This window comes from Pelophylax lessonae (assembly GCF_965119305.1).
Source record: "Pelophylax lessonae genome assembly, chromosome: 6".
In the NCBI taxonomy this organism is placed as follows: Eukaryota; Metazoa; Chordata; class Amphibia; order Anura; family Ranidae; genus Pelophylax; species Pelophylax lessonae.
The window spans coordinates 33,359,266-33,379,974 of record NC_138773.1 but is presented as its reverse complement, the minus strand read 5'-3'; the positions used below and the strand labels follow the sequence as shown (position 1 = coordinate 33,379,974).

Sequence of the window (20,709 nt, the reverse complement as noted above, 5' to 3'; positions counted from 1 at the left end):
ACTTGGTGAAATTATCTCGGATGAGTGGGGATGTGCAGAGAGGAAAAATTCTCTGGTATCCAAAGTTTCCAGGATGTACCCATTCAAGAGTGAGGATGCGAAGCACCTGGAGTCAGCGCCCCTAGTGGATGCCGCCCTCATGAGATTAGCGAGGCACGTCACTCTTCCACTCGAAGACACAGTGTCTTTTAAAGATGGGCTGGAAAGAAGAATCAACACTGACCTTAAGAAGATTTATGTGTCTGCTGGAATGGCTTGTAAGCCAGCCCTAGCCATTGCGGCTTTATCCAAGGCCATGGAGGCCTGGACAATAGAGGTAGATTCGGATCTAAGGCCCGTATCAGAAAAAGTAGCCAGAGCTTCTTCAGTGAATGAGCTCAGACTGGCGGCTTCTTTTCTGGGGGAGGCTTCCCTAGATATTATTCGTCTGGTGGCCCGAGGCAATGCTCTCTTCAGTGACAGCTAAACGGGCTCTATGACTGCGCCCCTGGCTGGCTGATCCTTCCTCCAAGCAGGCTTGGTGCCGTATTCCATTCAAAGGGTCTTCCTTGTTCGGGAACAAGCTGGAGAGAGCTATTTCACGGGCCACGGGCCGTAAGTCGGGGTTCCTCCCGCAGGATCGTCGTCTGCTGGGTCAGAGAAGGACACAGTCCAGACAATCTTTGGATAGAGCGAAGGATGCTCGAGGTTACAGACCTGGTCGTGAATTCCGGAAAACATGGAGGAAAAATCCATCTTCAAACCAAAAGGCTTCCAAAGGAGCCTCTTCTAGTAGCCGGGAAGCGGCTAAGTCCTTTTGATGTTGGGCCTGTCCAGACGGTTCAGGTCGGTGCTCGCCTTCTCCGGTTTCAACACGTCTGGGCAGCCTCGATAAAAGATTTTTGGGTCATCAGGACAATCTCTACAAGACACGCTTGGTCGTTCTGCAGTCCACCTATCCTCAAGTTCGTTCCCACAGCTCTTCCACGGTCGGAAGAAGAAAGGCAAATCCTTTCAGCATACGTAGATGCGCTGCTGCTTCAAGGCGCAGTAGTTCCAGTACCAGCCATAGAGAGGTTTCAAGGCCTCTATTCTCCACTCTTCTTAGTAATGAAGAAGAACGGCTCCTGGAGACCGGTCATAGACCTCACACATCTAAACTCCTTTATAAAAAAGGGAAAATTCAAAATGGAGACACTATTGACAATCCACCAGGCGGTTCAGCCAGGAGATTGGCTTGTGTCAATAGACTTGAAGGATGCATATTTCCATGTGCCTATAGCAACAGAGTTCCAGAAATACCTGCGGTTTGCTGTGGATCAACACCATCTTCAGTTTACATGTCTCCCATTCGGGCTCACAACATCTCCTCGAGTATTTTCAAAACTCTTATTGGCTGTGGTAGCCCTGATCAGAATCAAGGGAGTGCGTCTTCACCATTATTTAGACAACTTACTACTTCTGTCGCAAGATCGAGAGCAACTCCTGGTTCACAGAGATCTAGTCACGGCGACTCTTCTCGAGTTCGGCTGGTTGCTAAACTTGGAAAAGAGCCATCTGGAGCCCCCACAGGCACTTATCTTTCTCGGGGCTCAATTCAATACAGTCAAGGGCATCATCTCCTTGCCTCTAGAGAAAATCCTGATTATCAGAGACAGAGTACAGCTGGCCATGTCAACATCTCATCTCCGGGTCTCACAGTGCCTCAAAATAATAGGTACTATGGTGGCCACGACACCTATGGTGAAATGGGCTCAATGGAGGATGCGTCCTTTTCAAACAGGATTTCTTCGCCAATGGTGCCCAGGCGACATGGATCATCTGATTTGGATTTCCCCAGTAATGCGGGACAGTGCCCTGTGGTGGTTGCAGAAGAGGAATCTACTCAATTGCCATTCTATCCTTCCCATCTCTTGGGTCACGATAACCACGGACGCAAGCAACACAGGTTGGGGCGCTCACTGCCTATCAGAGATAGCCCAGGGCAAATGGAATCCTCGGTTACACAGGGAAGTTTCGAACATCCTGGAGCTTCGAGCAGCGTTTCGAGCTCTCCAAGCATTTCATCACCTTACAGTAGGAACATCTGTCCTCCTGAGGCTGGACAATACGACGGCAGTGTTGTATATAAAGCGTCAAGGGGGAACTCGCAGTCACTCTTTATTGAGAGAAGTCGAGCCAATAATGGTCTGGGCTCAGAAATACTTATCCAACCTCACTGCGGTTTTTCTGCCAGGGACACAGAACATCCAGGCGGATTTTCTATCACGAGTCTCCATGGACAACGAGTGGAGTCTTCATGCCGATGTGTTTCAGTGGCTAAAATCCCTAGGGTTCCTTCCGGAAGTGGATCTGTTCGCTTCCCCGTGCAACTTCAAGTTGGAGAAGTATTACACGAGATGCAAATGCCCACAAGCTTTCGGGGTGGATGCCCTAACAGAGCAGTGGAGGTTTCACAAGGCTTACGCCTTCCCACCAGTTCCAGTCCTCCTTCGATTCCTGACGAGACTCAGGTCGGAAGAAGTGGAGGCTCTTGTGATAGCCCCATATTGGCCGAACAGGCCCTGGTTTCCGATGCTGCTACAGCTGAGCTTTCGCGAGCCAGTTCCACTACCTTCCAGGCAGGATCTCCTGTCTTAGGGAACGGTGCTACACCCTTGCCCGGCCCATTTGCACCTGATGGCCTGGTTTTTGAAAGGGAAAGGCTGGAGGCATTAGGGTGTCCAAGTGGAGCTATCTCCACACTGTTGAATGCGAGAAGAGCTGGAACAAATAGAGTCTACGAAAGGATATGGAAGAAGTTCATGTCTCATATCTCCGGAAATATGGATGTGCAAGGCACTCCAAAGGTTCAACATATTTTGAGTTTTCTACAATCTGGCCTGGATCTGCCTTTATCAGTCAGTTCTCTTCGAGATCAAGTGTCAGCTATCTCGGCTTTCACAGGAACATCCTGGGCAAAGCATCCTCTAGTGAGGCAATTTTTCAGAGGAGCTTCTAGGCTCAGACCACAAAGGAAGCCCAGATTCCCTAAGTGGGAACTTCCACTTGTTCTGGATTTCTTTGCAGACCTCAGAAAAGATAACCTGGTTCATCTCTCCATCAAAGAATTGTCTCTTATAGTAGCGTTCCTGGTGGCAGTCGCCTCAGCAAAAAGGGTCTCTGAGCTAGGAGCTTTGGGATGCAAAGAACCCTTTTTGTCATTTTTCCCGGATTGGGTGGTTCTGATTCCCATGTTGGATTCGCATCCAAAAGTATCCTCTATTTTTCATGAAAATCAGGAAATTGTCTTGCCAACATTCAAACCCTCTGACTCTGCGACTCATCCACTGGATGTAGGGCAAATTCTGAAACTATATCTGGAAGCCACATCTCATTTCCGCCATTTGGATTATTTGTTTGTCCTGTTCTATGGGAAGAATAAAGGCTTGCGTGCTTCGTCTAGAACGATCGCATCTTGGATTGTCCAATCCATTCAATGGGCCTATAGAGCTAAAGGTTGGCTCCCCCGGAGGCGGTGACAGCGCATTCTACAAGAGGAATGTCGACTTCTTGGGCAGCGTTTCGTCATGTGGCTCCTGAAGTTGTATGCAAAGCGGCCTCATGGTCCTCAATTCACACTTTCATGGCTCATTATTGTGTCGAGCCAGCTTCTTTATCATCTGTTGATTTTGGTTTGCGGATACTATCAGTTGATGGTGCAAATTAAATTTCTTTTGAACAGCAGATTGCCCACCCTGGTGTGTTTGGTTAGTTATTTCCCACACGTAGGCTGCCATGGAGTCGGTCAGGAAAATTGAAAATTTATATCAAATACTTACCGTAATTTTCCTTTCCTGATGGACTCCATGGCAGCCGGAGTCCCCACCCATCTGCCGGAGGAGGCTATTTTATGGAACATGGTCTCTGGGGCAGAGTGAAATTTATGGGAGTGGGGTCCTATGAGGTAGGAGGAGGCGGGACTAACCCACACGTAGGCTGTCATGGAGTCCATCAGGAAAGGAAAATTACGGTAAGTATTTGATATAAATTTTCCGTTATCCTATCTCTTAAGTAAAAAATTGCAACACGCTCCCTGCGGGGAAAGAACAATGGTCTGCTGTTTTCAGATTTCAGAGCTCATTGACGTCTATGAGAAATATTGCTCTGCTTGGCATGGCACTGCTCCCCGCCTTTAACATTGGTATCTATGGAAAATCTTGGTCAGCTTGGCATGGCACAACTCCCTGTCTAACAATGGTGCCTATGGGAAATGTTGGTCAGCTTGGCATGGCACAGCTCCCTGTCTAACATTGGTGCCTAAGGGAAATATTGGCTAGCTTGGCATGGCACTACTCCCTGTCTATAACATTGGAGTCTATGAGAAATATTTAGAAATATTTGTCAGCTTGGCATGGCACTACTCCCTGTCTTTAACATAGCAGTCTATGGGAAATATTGATCAGCTTGCCATAGCACTACTCCCTGTCTTTAACATTGCCATCTATAAGAAATATTGGTCAGCTTGGCGTGGCACTCCTTCTGAACTATAAGTGACAGGGACACAAAACTTAGGGAGCATCGAGAGGGGACCCAGGACTACAACATATCTCTACATTTTAAAATGGGGTACACAAGTGCCTGTACACTGCACTGATTGCACTAAACTGACTGAACACACTATCCACTAACTACCTACCTACGTAATCTCCATTGTCACACACTATACACGGCTGCCATGTAAGCAGCCTTATATAGTGTGGGGTGTGGACTTAGCCCCTCAGCCATGTTTGGCTAAAGGCACCCTGCCTTTGCCCAATCAAGGCTCTCACAGGACATTGTGCTGTGATTGGCCAAAGCATACAGTTAAGGTGCATGCTTTGGCCAATCATCAGCAATTAATGCACTGCAAGAGCGCAGTGCATTATGGGGCGCTCATCGACGGGCGAACATCGGTTCAGCAAACATTCGAACAGCTTATGTTCGAGTCAAACACAGCCCATCCCTACCAGCAACTACGGTAAGCTAAACCTTCCTAGCAACAGCAGATTGTAACCTGAAACAAGCCACAAAGGACCAGCAAAAGCCGCCACAGACAGACACGTACCTCAAGTGACACTAAAAGTAAAACTTTTTTTTTTCATTTTGGATAGAGTAAGTGGGTGTGGGGGATTATACCCAGTTTTTTTATGCCATCTGGGTACCATTAGGGAGATTGCCCTTCACTTCCTGCCCCATAGCCTAAACAGGAAGCGAGAGGAAATCCCTCCACAGTGAGGGAATCCCTGGTTGTCACCAGAGCTAGTGTCCCCATTAGAAGATTTCCCATCTATTCCTGTTCTGGTAAAAACCCAAAATTTGGGATTTCCTTTTGTTTTTATTGATAATGGTAAACAGGACTGATAGAGAGGTGGAATCTCCTTATACGGGGGACACAGACAGAAATAAAAACCTGACAGGTGTTCTAATCCCTCTCCACTCTATCCAAAACTAAAAAGAAAAAGTTTTGTCTTTAGTTATACTTTAAAGTGACACTAAACTCTGGCTTAAAAAAGGAAATTATTTTTCATTCCATACATTCCTAAATCGGAAAAGTCTCTTCCATCAGCCTCCTCCAAATCTCCAAACTACCTTTTTTTCGGCTGTAATGTGACTTGCTGTTAGAGGGTTGCTACGTTCATTGGACTAAAGCGGTGATCTTGAAACTGTGGCCCGGTGGCCAGATGTGGCCCTTTGCTTGCCTTTATCTGGCCCTTGAGGAACTATTTCTCCTAATGACACCAATGATGGGGCACTATTCCTCCCACTGACACCAATGATGGGGCACTATTCCTCCCACTGACACCAATGATTTTTAAAAATCTAATTTCTTCATTAGTTTAGGCCAATTTGTATTCTGCTACATATTTTTGGTTAAAAAAAATCCCAATAAGCGTATATTGATTGGTTTGCGCAAAAGTTATCGGATCTAAAAACCAGGGTATAGATTTATGTTGTTTTTATTTATTTATGTGTAGCACCCTACAGGTAGCTGCTCGGTAAAATATAGTGGGCCTTGTCTGCCTAACTGCAGGGCTATGATTTATTTTTGTCAGTCAGGGTGTCATGGCTTCCAGGTGTGTCTGCTGAGGGGGGAGTCTCCCCACTGGCTCTGTGAGAGGCTTCTCATTGGGCAGTGGAGGAAACCCAATGAGGGACACATTCAGGCTTGTAACTACCCCAGAAGGCAGATTCTGCCGCAGAGGATTATGGGAGTGGGTATAAGTTTGAGGGGACGCATGACGCAGCATCTTTGGCCGGAGTAGAGTCCCAGGAGGGAGAGGACAGCTGTCTCTCCTTCTGTCGGAGGAAGGTGGATGTCTCTGGGTGTTGCCTGAGAATCCAGAGGGTGCTGCATTGAGCTTAAGGGGATCCGGTGTGCTGAGAACCTGCGGAGAGCGAGAGGGGTCCAGTTCCAGGAAAGCCTACAAAGGTCGTGCCCCTGGGGGTCTGCCTAGTATTAGAGGGGACCACTCCGGAGAAGGTTCTAGGGATCCAGGAGTCAGCTATCTGTAAAAGGGGGTGCCTAGTCCGAGGACCCTGAAGTATTAGAGGGGGTACCTAGTCAGAGGGCCCTGAAGTATTAGAGGGGGTGCCTGGTTCGAAGACCCTGAAGTGTTAGAGGGGGTACCTAGTCAGAGGACCCTGAAGTGTAAAAGGGGGCGCCTGGTCCGAAGACCCTGAAGTATTAGAGGGGGTACCTAGTCAGAGGGCCCTGAAGTATTAGAGGGGGTGCCTGGTCCGAGGACGCTGAAGTATTAGAGGGGGTACCTAGTCAGAGGACCCTGAAGTATTAGAGGGGGTACCTAGTCAGAGGACCCTGAAGTGTAAAAGGGGGCGCCTGGTCCGAAGACCCTGAAGTATTAGAGGGGGTACCTAGTCAGAGGGCCCTGAAATATTAGAGGGGGTGCCTGGTCCGAGGACCCTGAAGTATTAGAGGGGGTACCTAGTCAGAGGACCCTGAAGTATTAGAGGGGGTACCTAGTCAGAGGACCCTGAAGTGTAAAAGGGGGCGCCTGGTCCGAAGACCCTGAAGTATTAGAGGGGGTACCTAGTCAGAGGACCCTGAAGTGTAAAAGGGGGCGCCTGGTCCGAAGACCCTGAAGTATTAGAGGGGTACCTAGTCAGAGGGCCCTGAAGTATTAGAGGGGGTACCTAGTCCGAGGGCCCTGAAGTATTAGAGGGGGTGCCTGGTCTGAGGACCCTGAAGTATTAGAGGGGGTGCTTGGTCCGAAGACCCTGAAGTATTAGAGGGGGTACCTAGTCAGAGGGCCCTGAAGTATTAGAGGGGGTGCCCGGTCCGAGAACCCTGACGTATTAGAGGGGGTACCTAGTCAGAGGACCCTGAAGTATTAGAGGGGGTACCTAGTCAGAGGGCCCTGAAGTATTAGAGGGGATGCCTGGTCCGAGGACCCTGAAGTATTAGAGGGGGTACCTAGTCAGAGGGCCCTGAAGTATTAGAGGGGGTGCCCGGTCCGAGGACCCTGACGTATTAGAGGGGTACCTAGTCAGAGGACCCTGAAGTATTAGAGGGGGTACCTAGTCAGAGGGCCCTGAAGTATTAGAGGGGATGCCTGGTCCGAGGACCCTGAAGTATTAGAGGGGGTACCTAGTCAGAGGGCCCTGAAGTATTAGAGGGTGTGCCTGGTCTGAGGACCCTGAAGTATTAGAGGGGGTGCCTGGTCCGAGGACCATGAAGTATTAGGGGGGGTACCTAGTCAGAGGGCCCTGAAGTATTAGAGGGGATACCTAGTCAAAAGGCCCTGAAGTATTAGAGGGGGTGCCTGGTCAGAGGGCCCTGAAGTGTAAAAGGGGGGCGCCTGCAGTTGGGCCCTGAAGAGTCAGTGTGTACGGTACAGTGTGTGCAGTGCAAGGTACACAGGAGTTAAAGCGGTTGTAAACCCGAAAACAAAAAAAAAAAACCTGCAGGACAAAGGCATAATGAGCTAGTATGCATCGCATACTAGCTCATTATGTATTACTTACCTTAGAACAAAGCCCCGACACGGACCCCCGGACATCGCTACGGGCACTGCCATGGTCCCTCTGCGTCTCTTCTGGGTTCGGCGGCTCTGGCGCTGTGATTGGCCGGAGCCGTGATGACGTCACTCCCGCGCATGCGCACGGGAGTGATTTTCCGGCAAGCTCCCGGCAAGGAAAACTGAAGGTCCCCCCGGACCTTCAGAGCGCATGCGCCGCTCGCGTGAGCGGCTGCATGCACTGCAAATATCTCCTAAACCATGCCGGTTTAGGAGATATTAATTGTACCTACAGGTAAGCCATATTATAGGCTTACCTGTAGGTAAAAGTGTCAAAAAGCGGTATACTACCGCTTTGAGAGTTGCAGCAGCACAGGAATTTACAAAGAGCTACCTCAAGCTAGCACAGGGCTGGAGGGACCTGTTCAGTGACTTTTGAGCAAAACAGTGTCAGGATTCAAGTATTTTACAGTCCTGGATCTTCTGAGTTAAAGTCGAGGTTCCAGCACAGTTTTCAGTGTTACAGTATCTTCAAGCGTCAGGAAGCATTGGCTGGCATTCAGCTGGCGCCAAGACAGCGCTGACAGGCATTTTTCTACAAAGTGCTAAAATTGTACCTAGTTGAGCCAGAGGAGTATCCCTTCTCCCATCCCCTGAACTCAACAAAACAAACCAAAGATGCCGGAATGGTCATTGTCTCAGTTCTCACACCTGGAGTTACAGCTCAATGATGCTTAGACTCAGAGCATTACCGGTAACAATGGCAGACCCACGTCAGGCCCAATGCCTGAAAAACCTGCTACATATGTTTTTTACTAGTAATGGTGATTTCTAGTGAGACATTGCAGCGGACAGATTGGACCCCTAACTGATAACTTTGACACTTTTGGGGGTACCAGTGACATTACTACAGTAATCAGTGCTAAAAATATGCACTGTTACTGTAATAATGACACTGGCAGGGAAGAGGCTAACCCAGGGGCCATCAAAGGGTTAAATGTGAGCCTAGGGGGTGTTTTCTAACTGTGGGGGAGGGACTTGTGAAATGATCATAGAGACCTGTGTTCCTATATAGAAGGATCACAGGCGCTCTGTAATCATTTCAGAGAGAAGAACGGTCAGCTGTGTTTACAATGGCAAACCGTCGTTCTCTCTCAGCGGGGAATGATCGTGGGTGCCCAGGGGAAATCGGTGCCGCCGGTCCCCTGGATCGGTATCCTGCTGTCTAGAGGGGGCCCCCAGGAGCGCTCCCCGAACCGCTGTACAGGTACGGCGATTCACGCTGCCGAGCCAGCCTGCCGCAGTATATATGCAGCGGGCGTTCGGCATGTGGTTAAAGAAGTGGTTAATGGCCCAAAAATGAACCTTTACAAGGAGGAATACCTGTATGTAGGCTTCCATTGTAAAGGACACAGAGGGGGTTCTTGTACATACGGTATATTGCAGCTCCTGAGTGTTGCAGTCCTGGAGCAGAGATAAAAAGAAGAAGGAAGCTCTTAGGTTGCATCATGGGGGTTGTAGTTTGCTGGAAACAGGAAAGACGAGTTGGTGGGAGAGGGAGGGACACCCTTCACTGTCTTGCAAGTCTCCAGCTGCAGATGTTTTCACCTCGAAAGGGAAATTCAGCTTCATTTTTGTGTCATCTACTTCACAGGGTAAGAGACTGAGCCCCACCGCCTTATATTTACATATCACCAACTTTCTGGGAGGGGAGGGGGAGTGGGGCGGCTTCTGCAAAATATATAGGGAATGCTACAACCGTGGTCACAAGAATTAACCTTTTCGCTGCCAGAGCCGTTTTTGCACACGTTTAAAAAATCATTTTCTGCCTGAAGATTACACAAAACCCCCAAACAGTATATATTTCCTGAAAGGAAATACCCCAGAGAATAAAATAGTGTCAGTTTCAATTATTTGTGTCACACGTTATGGCGGCTTGTGCGGCGATATGTAACATGAGTATTGCAATCCACATTTTCAGGCGTGTTTACATTCGTATATGTGGGTGTGGGGGGGCCTAAAAAAAAAAAATGTTTTGGGGGGGGGGGGGGAATATATGTGCTTAGGTGTAACTTTTTTTTTCAAAAAAAAAAAGGAGTTTTTTTACTTAACTTTTTTTTTTTCATTAAATAGGGAACAAAAAATCCCTGTAGCACCCTACAGGTAGGTGCTAGGTAAATGCATAATGAGCCTTGTCTGCCTAACAGCAGGGCCATGATTTCTTTTAGTCAGGGTGCAGGGCTTTTTTTCTCAGAGAATAGGTGCAGGAACTCCCTCTTTTGGACTTACCCCTTGTCTCCACCCCCTACCTACCTCCGTGAACCGTTCCTTGGTTCCACCCACTACCCACCTCCCAGTACCATCCCTTTTAGAAAATACAGAACAAAGTAACATTTGTGGTACTAAGTAATTTGTATGGAATTTGTTAAAGATCCCATGCAGCCAACAACAATATATCCCCCAGCAACAATAGATCCAGCCAGAAACAATGGACCCTCAGCAGCAACAACAGATCTCCCAGCAGCCAGCATCAATAGACTGCTGCCTAAACAGTGGGTCCCTCCCAGCAACAACTGACCCCTCAGCAACATAAGACCCACCCCAGCAACAATAGACCCCCCCCCCCTGCAAAACGAGATCTCTTCCAGAGACAATAGATCCCCCAGCAGCCACATTAGATATTCCCAGCAGCAATAAATCCTCCTGCAGGAATAGATCCCCTCCTGCAACAATAGGTTCCTCAGCAGCCAGCATCAATAGACAGTGTAGGACAACCCAGCACTCCTTGCCATTACATACATTCAGGGCTGGAGGTGCCGGAACTGCGTTCCCCCGCGTTTCTGCTGAAAAAAAGCCCTGTCAGGGTGTCATGGCTTCCAGGTATGTCTGCTGAAGGGGGAGTCTCCCCACTGGCTCTTTGAGAGGCTTCTCATAGGGCAGTTAAGGGAAACCCAATCAGGGACACATTCAGGCTTGTAACTACCCCAGAGGGCAGATTCTGCTGCAAAGGATTCTGGGGGAGGGTATAAGTCTGAAGGGTAGGGCTGCGCATCTTCACTTACCTCACGATTCGATGCGATTACGATTATTAGGGTCGCGATTCGATACGATTTGATTCCACGATGCATCACGATTACTGCCCAATGCCCATGCCCAGCCCACTGCCCAATGGTTTTCAAAACTTTATAAAAAACAAACAAACAATCAAGCAGTCACAAATAAAAGAATCCTTTTTATTTTCATTTGCTTCAAAAGACACTTTCCTGGACCCTGTCATGGCCTGCAAGCCCTGCATACTTTAGTGCACTTGCACTGCAAACATATAGGAAGGTCTGAAAATGCAAACAGCATAGCAGAGACAGACAACAACACTAGTATTTTACTAGAAGTAACAGTAAAATTGGTAAAAAACTGTAGTAGTGCAGTTTACTGCTTCATAAAAGAAAATATTAATATAAGCCAGGCCTACCACCATTTAAAGTACAACTAAAGGCAAAACTTTTTGGATTTTGGATAAAGTTTGGCCTATAGTTGTACTTTAAAGGCAAGCCAAGATAGAAGAAGCCAGCCAGCCAGCCAGCCAGCCAAGCTAATATTCTTGTGAAAATGGTCATCATAAATTCCCACAAAATATTATATATAAATCCTTTTATGTGAATATGCATTGCAATAAATTCCAGGTGTGCCATAACCTGTCCTCTACAAAACAGAGCACTTCCTGACTAGTAGCAAACATCAAGGGTGAACCTGGCAATAGTGCACTGCTGCATAACTTCCATGTTCACCGTGATGTTTGTTTCCCTCTGCAACTGCCAGTCAACTCAAGTGAGTTGATGGATTGGCTGCTAGAGGGGAGTTACAAATATAAGCTTTAAGCTTATCAATTCACTTATGTCACTTTTATGTCACTTACTTTACAGAAAACGTTACCTGTCCTGCAGACAGTCTCTGTCTCTACCACGATTAACAAAGATACACTTTTACCTTTAGTATTTGTTTGGTTGAGGGAACCCCCTACACTTGCTATTGCTACAGAGTACAACAGACCAGCAGACAGACATGCGTTGCAATAAATTCCAGGTGTGTGCCATAACCTGTCCTCTACAAAACAGAGCACTTCCTGACTAGTAGCAAATATCAAAGGTGAACCTGGCAATAGTGCACTGCTGCATAACTTCCATGTTCACCGTGATGTTTGTTTCCCCCTGCAACTGCCAGTCAACTCAAGTGAAGTGAGTTGATGGCTGCTAGAGGGGAGTTATACAAATATAAGCTTAAGCTTAAATAATTATCAATTCACTTATGTGAATGGACCATTTTTGAAAACAAGCCATTCTCCATCTCTCCAGTGCCAGAAAAGCTGTAAAAAATATAAAATGTTCCAGGTTCACTGCGATTGTGTTTGCCCCTGCCATTGCCAGTCAACTAAACACAGTGTGTGTGTGTCGTGACTCGTGACAACTCAAAAGCTTATACGTAGCCTCAGCATCAACTCCAGTCAACACAAACACACACACTGTGTGTGTGTGTTGAGTTAATGCTAGAGCTGCGTTATAAGCTCTTGAGTTGTCACGACAGTCAGTCAGTCACGTTACAGAAAGAAAACTTTACCTGCACTGCACTGAGCAGCACTCTACCATGTCGATTACATCTGTAACTGAAGCCAAGCTAGCCAACAAGCCACCATTAGAGGAAGGAAAATCCTTGAGAGAATAAATTGTAAACTGAAGCTTAACCTTGAGGAAATCCTATGGGGGTCACATTCACAAACTCACAAATATAGTATATTACACAAGAATCCACAATTGGTGTATTTATTTGTGATCCAATAAGATAAGATTTACTCGAGGTTAAGCTTCAAATGTACAAGTTATTTCTCTCAATGATTTTCCTTCCTATAATGCTGCACCGTGGCTGGCTTGGTGTCAGTCAGTTGTCTAGAAGAAAATACACTTTAATATTATTTATTTGGTTGAGGGTTAAATGAACCCCTGCCTACTTGCCTAGACACTTTTAGTGTGAAGCAACGGAACGGATTATGGACTGGAAATGGACACATTGGACAGGACAATCTTCAAAAACAAACCATCAGTGCTATAAAGCTATAAAACAAGACTGGTGATGTGACTGACTGGTGACTGGCGGCAGACTGAATTAGTAATTACTAATTCATTAAAAACATGAATTAGTAATTATTTCAGTGCTTAGCATTTGGGAACATGTAGGTTTTTCTGTAAGAACACTAGATGATCCACATGCTCAGGTTTCAGACTGCTTCTTTTCGCTGTTATAACATCTCCTGCAGTAGAGAAAACCCGCTCTGCAGATACACTTGTACCTGGGATACACAAGTATTGCTTTGACAGCTGAGAGAGGAGGGGGAATATGACCTCATGCTCACGCCACCATTTCAAAGGGTCCTCAGTGAGAGGCAGAGGTGGGGCTTTACAATATTTTTCCATTTCGTCTTCTGCCTTGGCATAGGGGGTCTTTTGCACCATCAGTGAAAGACTGCCCCAGCAAAGTCATGAGCAGCGATGTTGTGGCCTTTTTTTTGGGAGGAGAATGGCTGTCCTCAATGGGTGTTGTTTCTTCTTCCACAGTTGCTTTTTCCCTAGGCACTTCACCCACATTTGTCCTTCTATTAGATGTAATCTGTGTGTTTGAACAAAAGATAATAGTATAAGAAGAGCTGAACTGACTAAGAGTGTGATTCATTGATGAGGTGTGGGAAACTGCACGGTAATCCATACCATACAGTTCCACTTCCCACACCGCATCAGTGAATCAGGGCATGTTACACACACAATGTAGCTGAGCTTCTAGCTGTCTGGGAGGAAACATGATGAAATTCTAATTACCTCCAAAGATGCAGCCTCCTCAGTCACTCCTCTGTATATCTCCGATCTCTCCTCCTCTGTGAGAATAAAAGGCAGTCCTTTAAAGCGAGGATCCAGTGCAGAGGCTGTATGAAGGATCTTCTTCTCTGCCTCACTGCTATACCTCTTCAGGAGATCTGTTTTGATGGCATTCTTGATCTCATGGGTCATGGGTGTGTCTCCCATGGTGTTTGTCATGCTCTGGAGCAGTTGTGCATTTAGAGGGGCAATGATAGACACTGTTGGGTTGCACTCTTCTGACATCAGCAAGGTTGCATCCTTCATTGGCTTTAATGCACTCACAGCGTCCTCTGCATTTGACACATCTGTTTCATTAAGAGTGCAGAGATCAGACTCTCCTTTTCTGACTTCTGGAGACAGCAAGATGGCACAAACTGCAGGTTGTTGTTCTAAGAACCCTTAGTAACGTAATGTGCTGTTATTTTAACATAGGACTCCGTTGTGACTGAAGTCCATGAATCACACGTTATTGCGACTCGACTGGCTTGGTTCATTGACGCAAGTACCTGAGCTTTGGTGTCGTGGTAGAGTGCAGGTATAACGTTTTCTGTAAAGTGACTTCCCTTTTTCTGAGTTGGGCGGATAAGTTGACAGTATGGCATCAATTCTTGGCTGATCTGGGTCTAGCAGTCTTTCCTTGGCAGTGGTGGCACTGCTGGTGGTGACAGGTGTTACTAACTCAGAGTGAAAACGGCTAACATGGTTTCTCAAGTTCGTAGTATTCCCTAGGTATTTAATTTTTGTGTGACAGGCTTTACATACGGCGTGTGTCTTGTCCAACTCACGCTTCCCTGTGTGTTCGTAAAATCCGAAATGTGCCCAGATGTTTGCTCTTAAAACGCTAGGTGCATTTTTTATCTCTCGATCTTTTTCTCCTTCTGCCATATTTACCACCATACTACCACTATGTGACGGAGACGGATGACGTAAGTTGCCAAACTCTGTCAGTGTTTAAAAAGAAAAAAAAAAAATACCACTTGTAAACTAAGCCGCAACAAGTCAACCAAGCAACATCTTTCATAAAATATGACTGTCTGTCTGTCTGTCAAACTCCCTCTTATGCATGCACTGAGCCAAAACCCCCGGGCCCCCCCTGCCTGTGACAGTGACACTGACAGAGACCCCCCTCCCCCCACAGCTGAGCTGACAGCCGGACACACTGACAGAGACCTGGATGTCCCACTGTCCCACACCTTCCCCAATCCCCCACAGCACTGACAAACACTGAGAGTGAGTCCCCCCCTTGCCCAGACCCCCACAGCTGACAGTGACACTGACAGAGACCTGGATGTCCCACTGTCCCACACCTTCCCCAATCCCCCACAGCACTGACAAACACTGAGTTTGTAGGTTGCCCAGACCCCCACAGCTGACACTGACAGAGACCCCCAGGCCCCCACTGACACTCAGAGAGAGCCCCCCTGGCTGCCAGACTGCCACAGCAGAACAGTACTCCCGGGCCCCGACCGACCGTCCCCTGTCCCAGCCCCCCCCATCAGACATCCCCCAGAGATACAGACGAGACCCCCATGAATGTCATGATTATACAATTATTTGTTCGGACTAGTACATACCTGCTGCTGTGTGACTGTGTGGGTTGTTGTGCACTACATTGCAGAGGAGGACAGGTGCTGTGCTGCTCTGTGGCAGGCGGCTGGCGTCACTGGCGGCGCGGCGGCGGCTGGGCCTGGGACGGTCGGCTACGGTGAGGCTGGCGGCGCTGGCTGGCTGCGATGGGGGCGCATTTGGGGCTCCTCGCTCCTGTGCTGTGGAGTGTGGACTGGCTTCTGGCTTGTGGCTTGGCTGGCTGGCTGGCTTCTTGGCTGCAAGGCCGCAGGTGGGACGCCGATACACGCGGGGGATGTCTTGCAGCGCCTCGGCCCGGGTCAAAGAGACGGAAGGGGAGGGGCAGAGCCTTTTTATTAAGCTCCCGCCACTAACCCACCAATCCGCTGCCGATCTTGTGACTTTTTCCCCTTGCGTGATAGGGCATGGCCGCGGCTGATGACGTAATTTCCTAATCGATTATGCCGGCAACCCGCATCGATGCAGAATCGCGAAGGGTCGAATCGCGATGCATCGATCTTTCGATTATATTCAGCAGCCCTACTGAAGGGAGTGCGTGACTCAGTGTCTTTGGTGGGAGCAGAGTCCCAGGAGGGAGAGTACGGCTGTCTCTCCTCCTGTTTTAGGAAGTGGATATGTCGGGGTGCTGCCTGAGAATCCAGAGGATGCTGAGTTGAACTGCGGGGATCCGGTGTGCCGAGAACCAGCGGAGAGCGAGAGGGGTCCAGTCCCAGGAAAACCTACAAAGGTCGTGAGTACTGAGGATTGCCCCTGGGGGTCTGCCTAGTGTCAGTGGGGACCACTCCGGAGAAGGTTCGAGGATCCAAGTGTCAGCTAGATGTAAAGGGGGTACCTAGGTAGAGGACCCTGAAGTGACAGAGGGGGTACCTAGTCAGGCGTCTGCAGTTTGGGCCCTGAAGAGTCAGTGCACAGTGTGAGTTCATTAGTTAAGAGTTGCAGACATACAGGAATTCACAACAAGCTACCTCCAGCCAGTGCAATGCTGGGGGAGTAGTCAGTGACTTTGCAGTGCCAACAGTGTCAGATGTTCAATATTCTACAGTCCTGGATCTTCTGGACTTAAGTCGGAGTTCCAGCACAGCTTCAGAGATACAGTATGTTCAAAGCACCAGTAAGCATTGACTGGCGTCAAGACAACGCTAAAGGGCATTTTTGCTATAAAAGTCCCAGAATTGTACATGGTCGAGCCAAAGGAGTATCCCACTCATTCCCTTCTCCCATCATTTAAAAATACAATAAAACAACCAAACAAAGATGCCGGAGTTGTCATTGTCTCAGTTCTCACACCCAGGATCGCAGCTCACATGGGCTGGAGAGGTAACCGGTAACAATGGCAGACCCACATCAGGCCCAATGCCTGGAAAACCTGCTACATCCCCTATGTGATGTTTTTTTAGGTTGGGCGCCACTGAATGTTTTGCAGTGCAGATTGCATTGCAAAACATCTTTTCCTGTCTAAACTAGCCGGGGACATGAGAGCTTGACCTGGAGAGACATGTCTCCTTCCGGGTCACAACAAAAAGGGGAGGAGAGCAGACGTGTGTGCACTATTCTCCTTCCCCTGCAGCCACCGGCACCCCCATCTCACTCCCTGGCCCGCAAATAGGTAAGTGAAGCCCGGAAAGCATGGCGGGGCGGGGCGGGGGAGGCGCCGGTGCCGGGGGGTGCATGTGAGCAATCGGGCCGTAGCGCTGCCGCCCGCGTACTTTCATCTGACAGGCAGGAGTCTGCAGCCACCTGGATTGTATATGAAACCCCTTGCTGTCATACATTGTACAAACCTGGCAGCGAACTCCGGGATCAGAAAATCTAAATTAATTTGTCATGTGAATTCTTCTTTGACTCTCGGTGTGCTTTGTGTATTTCTTCCAGATCTGTGCATTCATCCAATGTGAGACTTCTTGTAATAAAGACTGATCACTGCTGCACTACCTCATTGTTCAGGTGGACTGGTCTTGTCTCCGCCCCCCTCCTGTAGTTTTCTGCAGGCAGTCTGTTAGTAGGCTCCTCCCACAGTGCTGCACAGTGATGAAGTAAAAGAGACAAGTAGGGGGCGCCAGCTAAGTGTAGCATTAAAAAACAGAGACCTTTGGCAGCAAGATGGTAAAAACAGATTGCTCATCTATTATATAATAGTAAAAAAAAATGATGACGTTGCACAATCGCTATAATATAATGAGTATCATGAAGTCATATAATGTATCATACACTGTGATAAATTACAAAACATATAAAGTGCATATCTATAGTGCAGTCCATGTACAAGTGCAAGTGAATATTCTCTCAAGATATGTGACAGTTCTTATTCCAGCGGAGCTGTATTTGAATAATCACTTGTTCCCAAATTCAGTGCTTCTTAAGTGAACATATATAAACTTTTTGGTGTATTTTTCCCTCCTGGTGACACCTCTGTGCTCACAGAACTCTCACCTTAGAGAGTAATCAAATGCGCTTTTTGATTACAAAGAATCTCGGGGTGATGTTCCATCAATCCTATTATTGCTTAGGACGACGCTCCACCAGTCCTGACGTGGTTCGTGGTCTTTCTAATGCGTTTAGATGTGTCAGGATATTCCCTTGCTATGGTCCCTTTAGGAATCTATCCACCACGCAGCATTCATATAATAAAGTAAAGCACAATGACCTCCCATGGTATAGTCATGTAAAATCACAATATTTATTAAAAAATATAAACTCTTAGGGCCGGTTCACACTTATGCGAGTGCGGGAAGGCTGCGAATTCGCAGCCTGTTCCCGCATCGCACACGCACCCCCGGCAGTTCACACTGCCATATGCAATACTCTGGGGGTGTCAATGTAATGTTAACGACACCCCCAGTTTGATCGCATATCGCAGTGCGATCGTGCAGTTTGCACAGGATCGGATCGCACAAGTGTGAACCGCTGTGCGATCCGATCCTGATGCGGCTGCCAAAAAGGGTCCCTGTGCGTGTTTGGTGCGGCTGCGGTGCGAATTTAGCCATACAAACTGTATGGCTAAACTCGCACCGCACAGCCGATCGCATGTCATGTCGGAGCAGTGCGCTCCGACATTACATGCGAACCCCGCACACGCACAAGTGTGAACCGGGGCTAACATTCAGTTTGTTGAAGAACGCTTGGTGTATACAGATACAAGGTAGTATACAAGCTTCCAACATCACTTCCGGCCATGCACCAGTGAAAAGACCCCCAAGGCTCCATTAACCCCTAGGCAATTTAAATTGCGTGCGGAGTGGCCGTGATTCTGCCCACGACTCCGAAATTGCGGCATAACGCGGGATAAGTTTGCAATTCCATTATCGCAGTGAAATTGCTCTGCGTTAATAATGGAATTGCAAATGCGTCCCGCGTTTTGCTGCCATTCTGCAATCGCGGGCAAAATCGCAGCGATTCCGCCCTCAATTCATATCGCCTAGGTGTGAATGGAGCCTAAGTGTTGGTATAAGGTTCTCTTTATGGGGGCTTCTTTCTTTCTTTTCCTTTTTTCATTCCCTTCCTTTTCCTTTCCTTCCTTCTCTTCCTTCCCTTCTTTTTACTTTACTTTCCTTCCTTCTCTTCCTTCCCTTTCTTTTCCTTTTCTTTCCTTCCCTTCTTTTTCCTTTCCCTTCTTTTTCCTTCTCTTCCTTCCCTTCTTTTTCCTTTCCTTTCCTTCCTTCTCTTCCTTCCCTTTCCTTCCTTCTCTTCCTTCCCTTTCTTTTCCTTTTCTTTCCTTCCCTTCTTTTTCATTTCCTTTCCTTTCCTTCCTTCTCTTCCTTCTCTTTCTTTTCCTTTTCTTTCCTTCCCTTCTCTTTCCTTTCCTTCCCTTCCTTCTCTTCCTTTTCTTTTCCTTTCTTTCCTTCTCTTTCCTTTCCTTCCTTCTCTTCCTTTTTCTTTTCTTTTCCTTACCTTTCTCTTATTTTCCTTTTTTCTTCCTTCCTTTCCTTTTCTTTCTTTCTTTCCTTCTCTTCCTTTTTCTTTTCCTTTCCTTTCCTTTTCTTTCTCTCTTCCCTCCTTTTCTTTTCTTTTCTTTCTCTCTTCCCTCCCTTCCTCTTTCTATCTGTCTGTCTGTCTGTCTGTCTGTCTGTCTGTCTGTCTATGTATTGTTTCCTTCCTCACATTTCTCCTTTCTTCCTTTATCTCATTCTTTCTTCCAACAAACCTTCTTTCCTTTCTTCCTTCCCTTTTCCCATCCATCCTTTCCCTTTTCCTTCTCTTCCTTCTTTAACCTAACTATGTACCATGATTCATATGCAGATAGATATGACAATATTTGCTTATTATATTGGAGTTCAGCTTTAAACCCCCTGGATGGGGTTTTTTTTTCTCTGCCACTTCTTTTACTTTTTGTTAGCATTTTAGAATAGCCAATAGGATCACTTACCATTATATTTAAAAGGTTCTTATAGACGATGATTATTGTAGCACTACTCCCTTGGGAGCTGCTGGTTATGGATTCCCCTGGGTTACCCATAGCAACAACATCACAGTTTAGCATTTTCAAAGTGCTTGGCTCAGTCAGAAAACCGTCCAGGGTTTTTTTTTTTGTGGTTTTATTTGAGAACTTGGATAGGATAGGGATGAGTGGGATATTCCAACTTGAATAACTATGCACAATTTGCTGGGATGTCTAGATGCCACTGAGTGCAACAAGGCTGCTGCTTCACCTTGTCACTAGCAGTGAAGAAGAATTTAATGTACTTGAACTGCTCTGTGAATCGCTCTTCAGGGCCCAACTAGGCACCCTCTTTATCCCTATTCTTTAGGGTTCTACACGGCACCCCCTTTACTGTACTTTCCTCTGTGTGTGCTGGCTCCTTGATCCCCCTGACTTCGTTGGAGTGGTCCCCCTTCCTGGGCAGACCCTTAGGCAAATCTCCTGGTACTCACGGACACTGTTTTTCCCGAGAGACTCTGCCAGCAGCTCCACCGTCAGCTTCACTGGATCCTCTGCAGCTCAGTTCCACACATGGGCGTCCGCAGGTAGGGGCAAGAGGGGGCAAATGCCCCCCCCTGGAATCTCAACTTCCCCCTTTCAAGTGATTGTTAAGCCACTTTATACCATCCTGTCTGGTCTTTTTAATAATCCTGTGTGCCCCAGAGTCTGTTTTAAAAAAATAAGCCATTCTTTACCAGTTTTCAGAGGGCTAAGGCCGCTCACGTGACCCGTTGTCTCTCTTCTCTCCCCATCTGACAGCTGCCTGCAGCGGAGAGGACAGAGGAGCTATGGATGACGGAGGCACGTAAACTGACCATAGTGTCAGGGC

General features: G+C 47.5%; 1 protein-coding gene across 1 annotated transcript in view; it reads left to right on the top strand.

Moving 5' to 3' along the window:
- Window positions 1-295: 295 nt before the first annotated feature.
- Window positions 296-20,709, top strand: part of LOC309558519 (uncharacterized protein) — a gene marked incomplete at its 5' end in the record, with an annotated part of 61,716 nt that continues 41,302 nt past the window's right edge. The window contains 3 exon segments of the mRNA XM_082261599.1: window positions 296-316; window positions 9,439-9,597; window positions 9,603-9,631. Of these exon segments, the coding sequence (XP_082117725.1) occupies window positions 296-316; window positions 9,439-9,597; window positions 9,603-9,631 (209 nt within the window).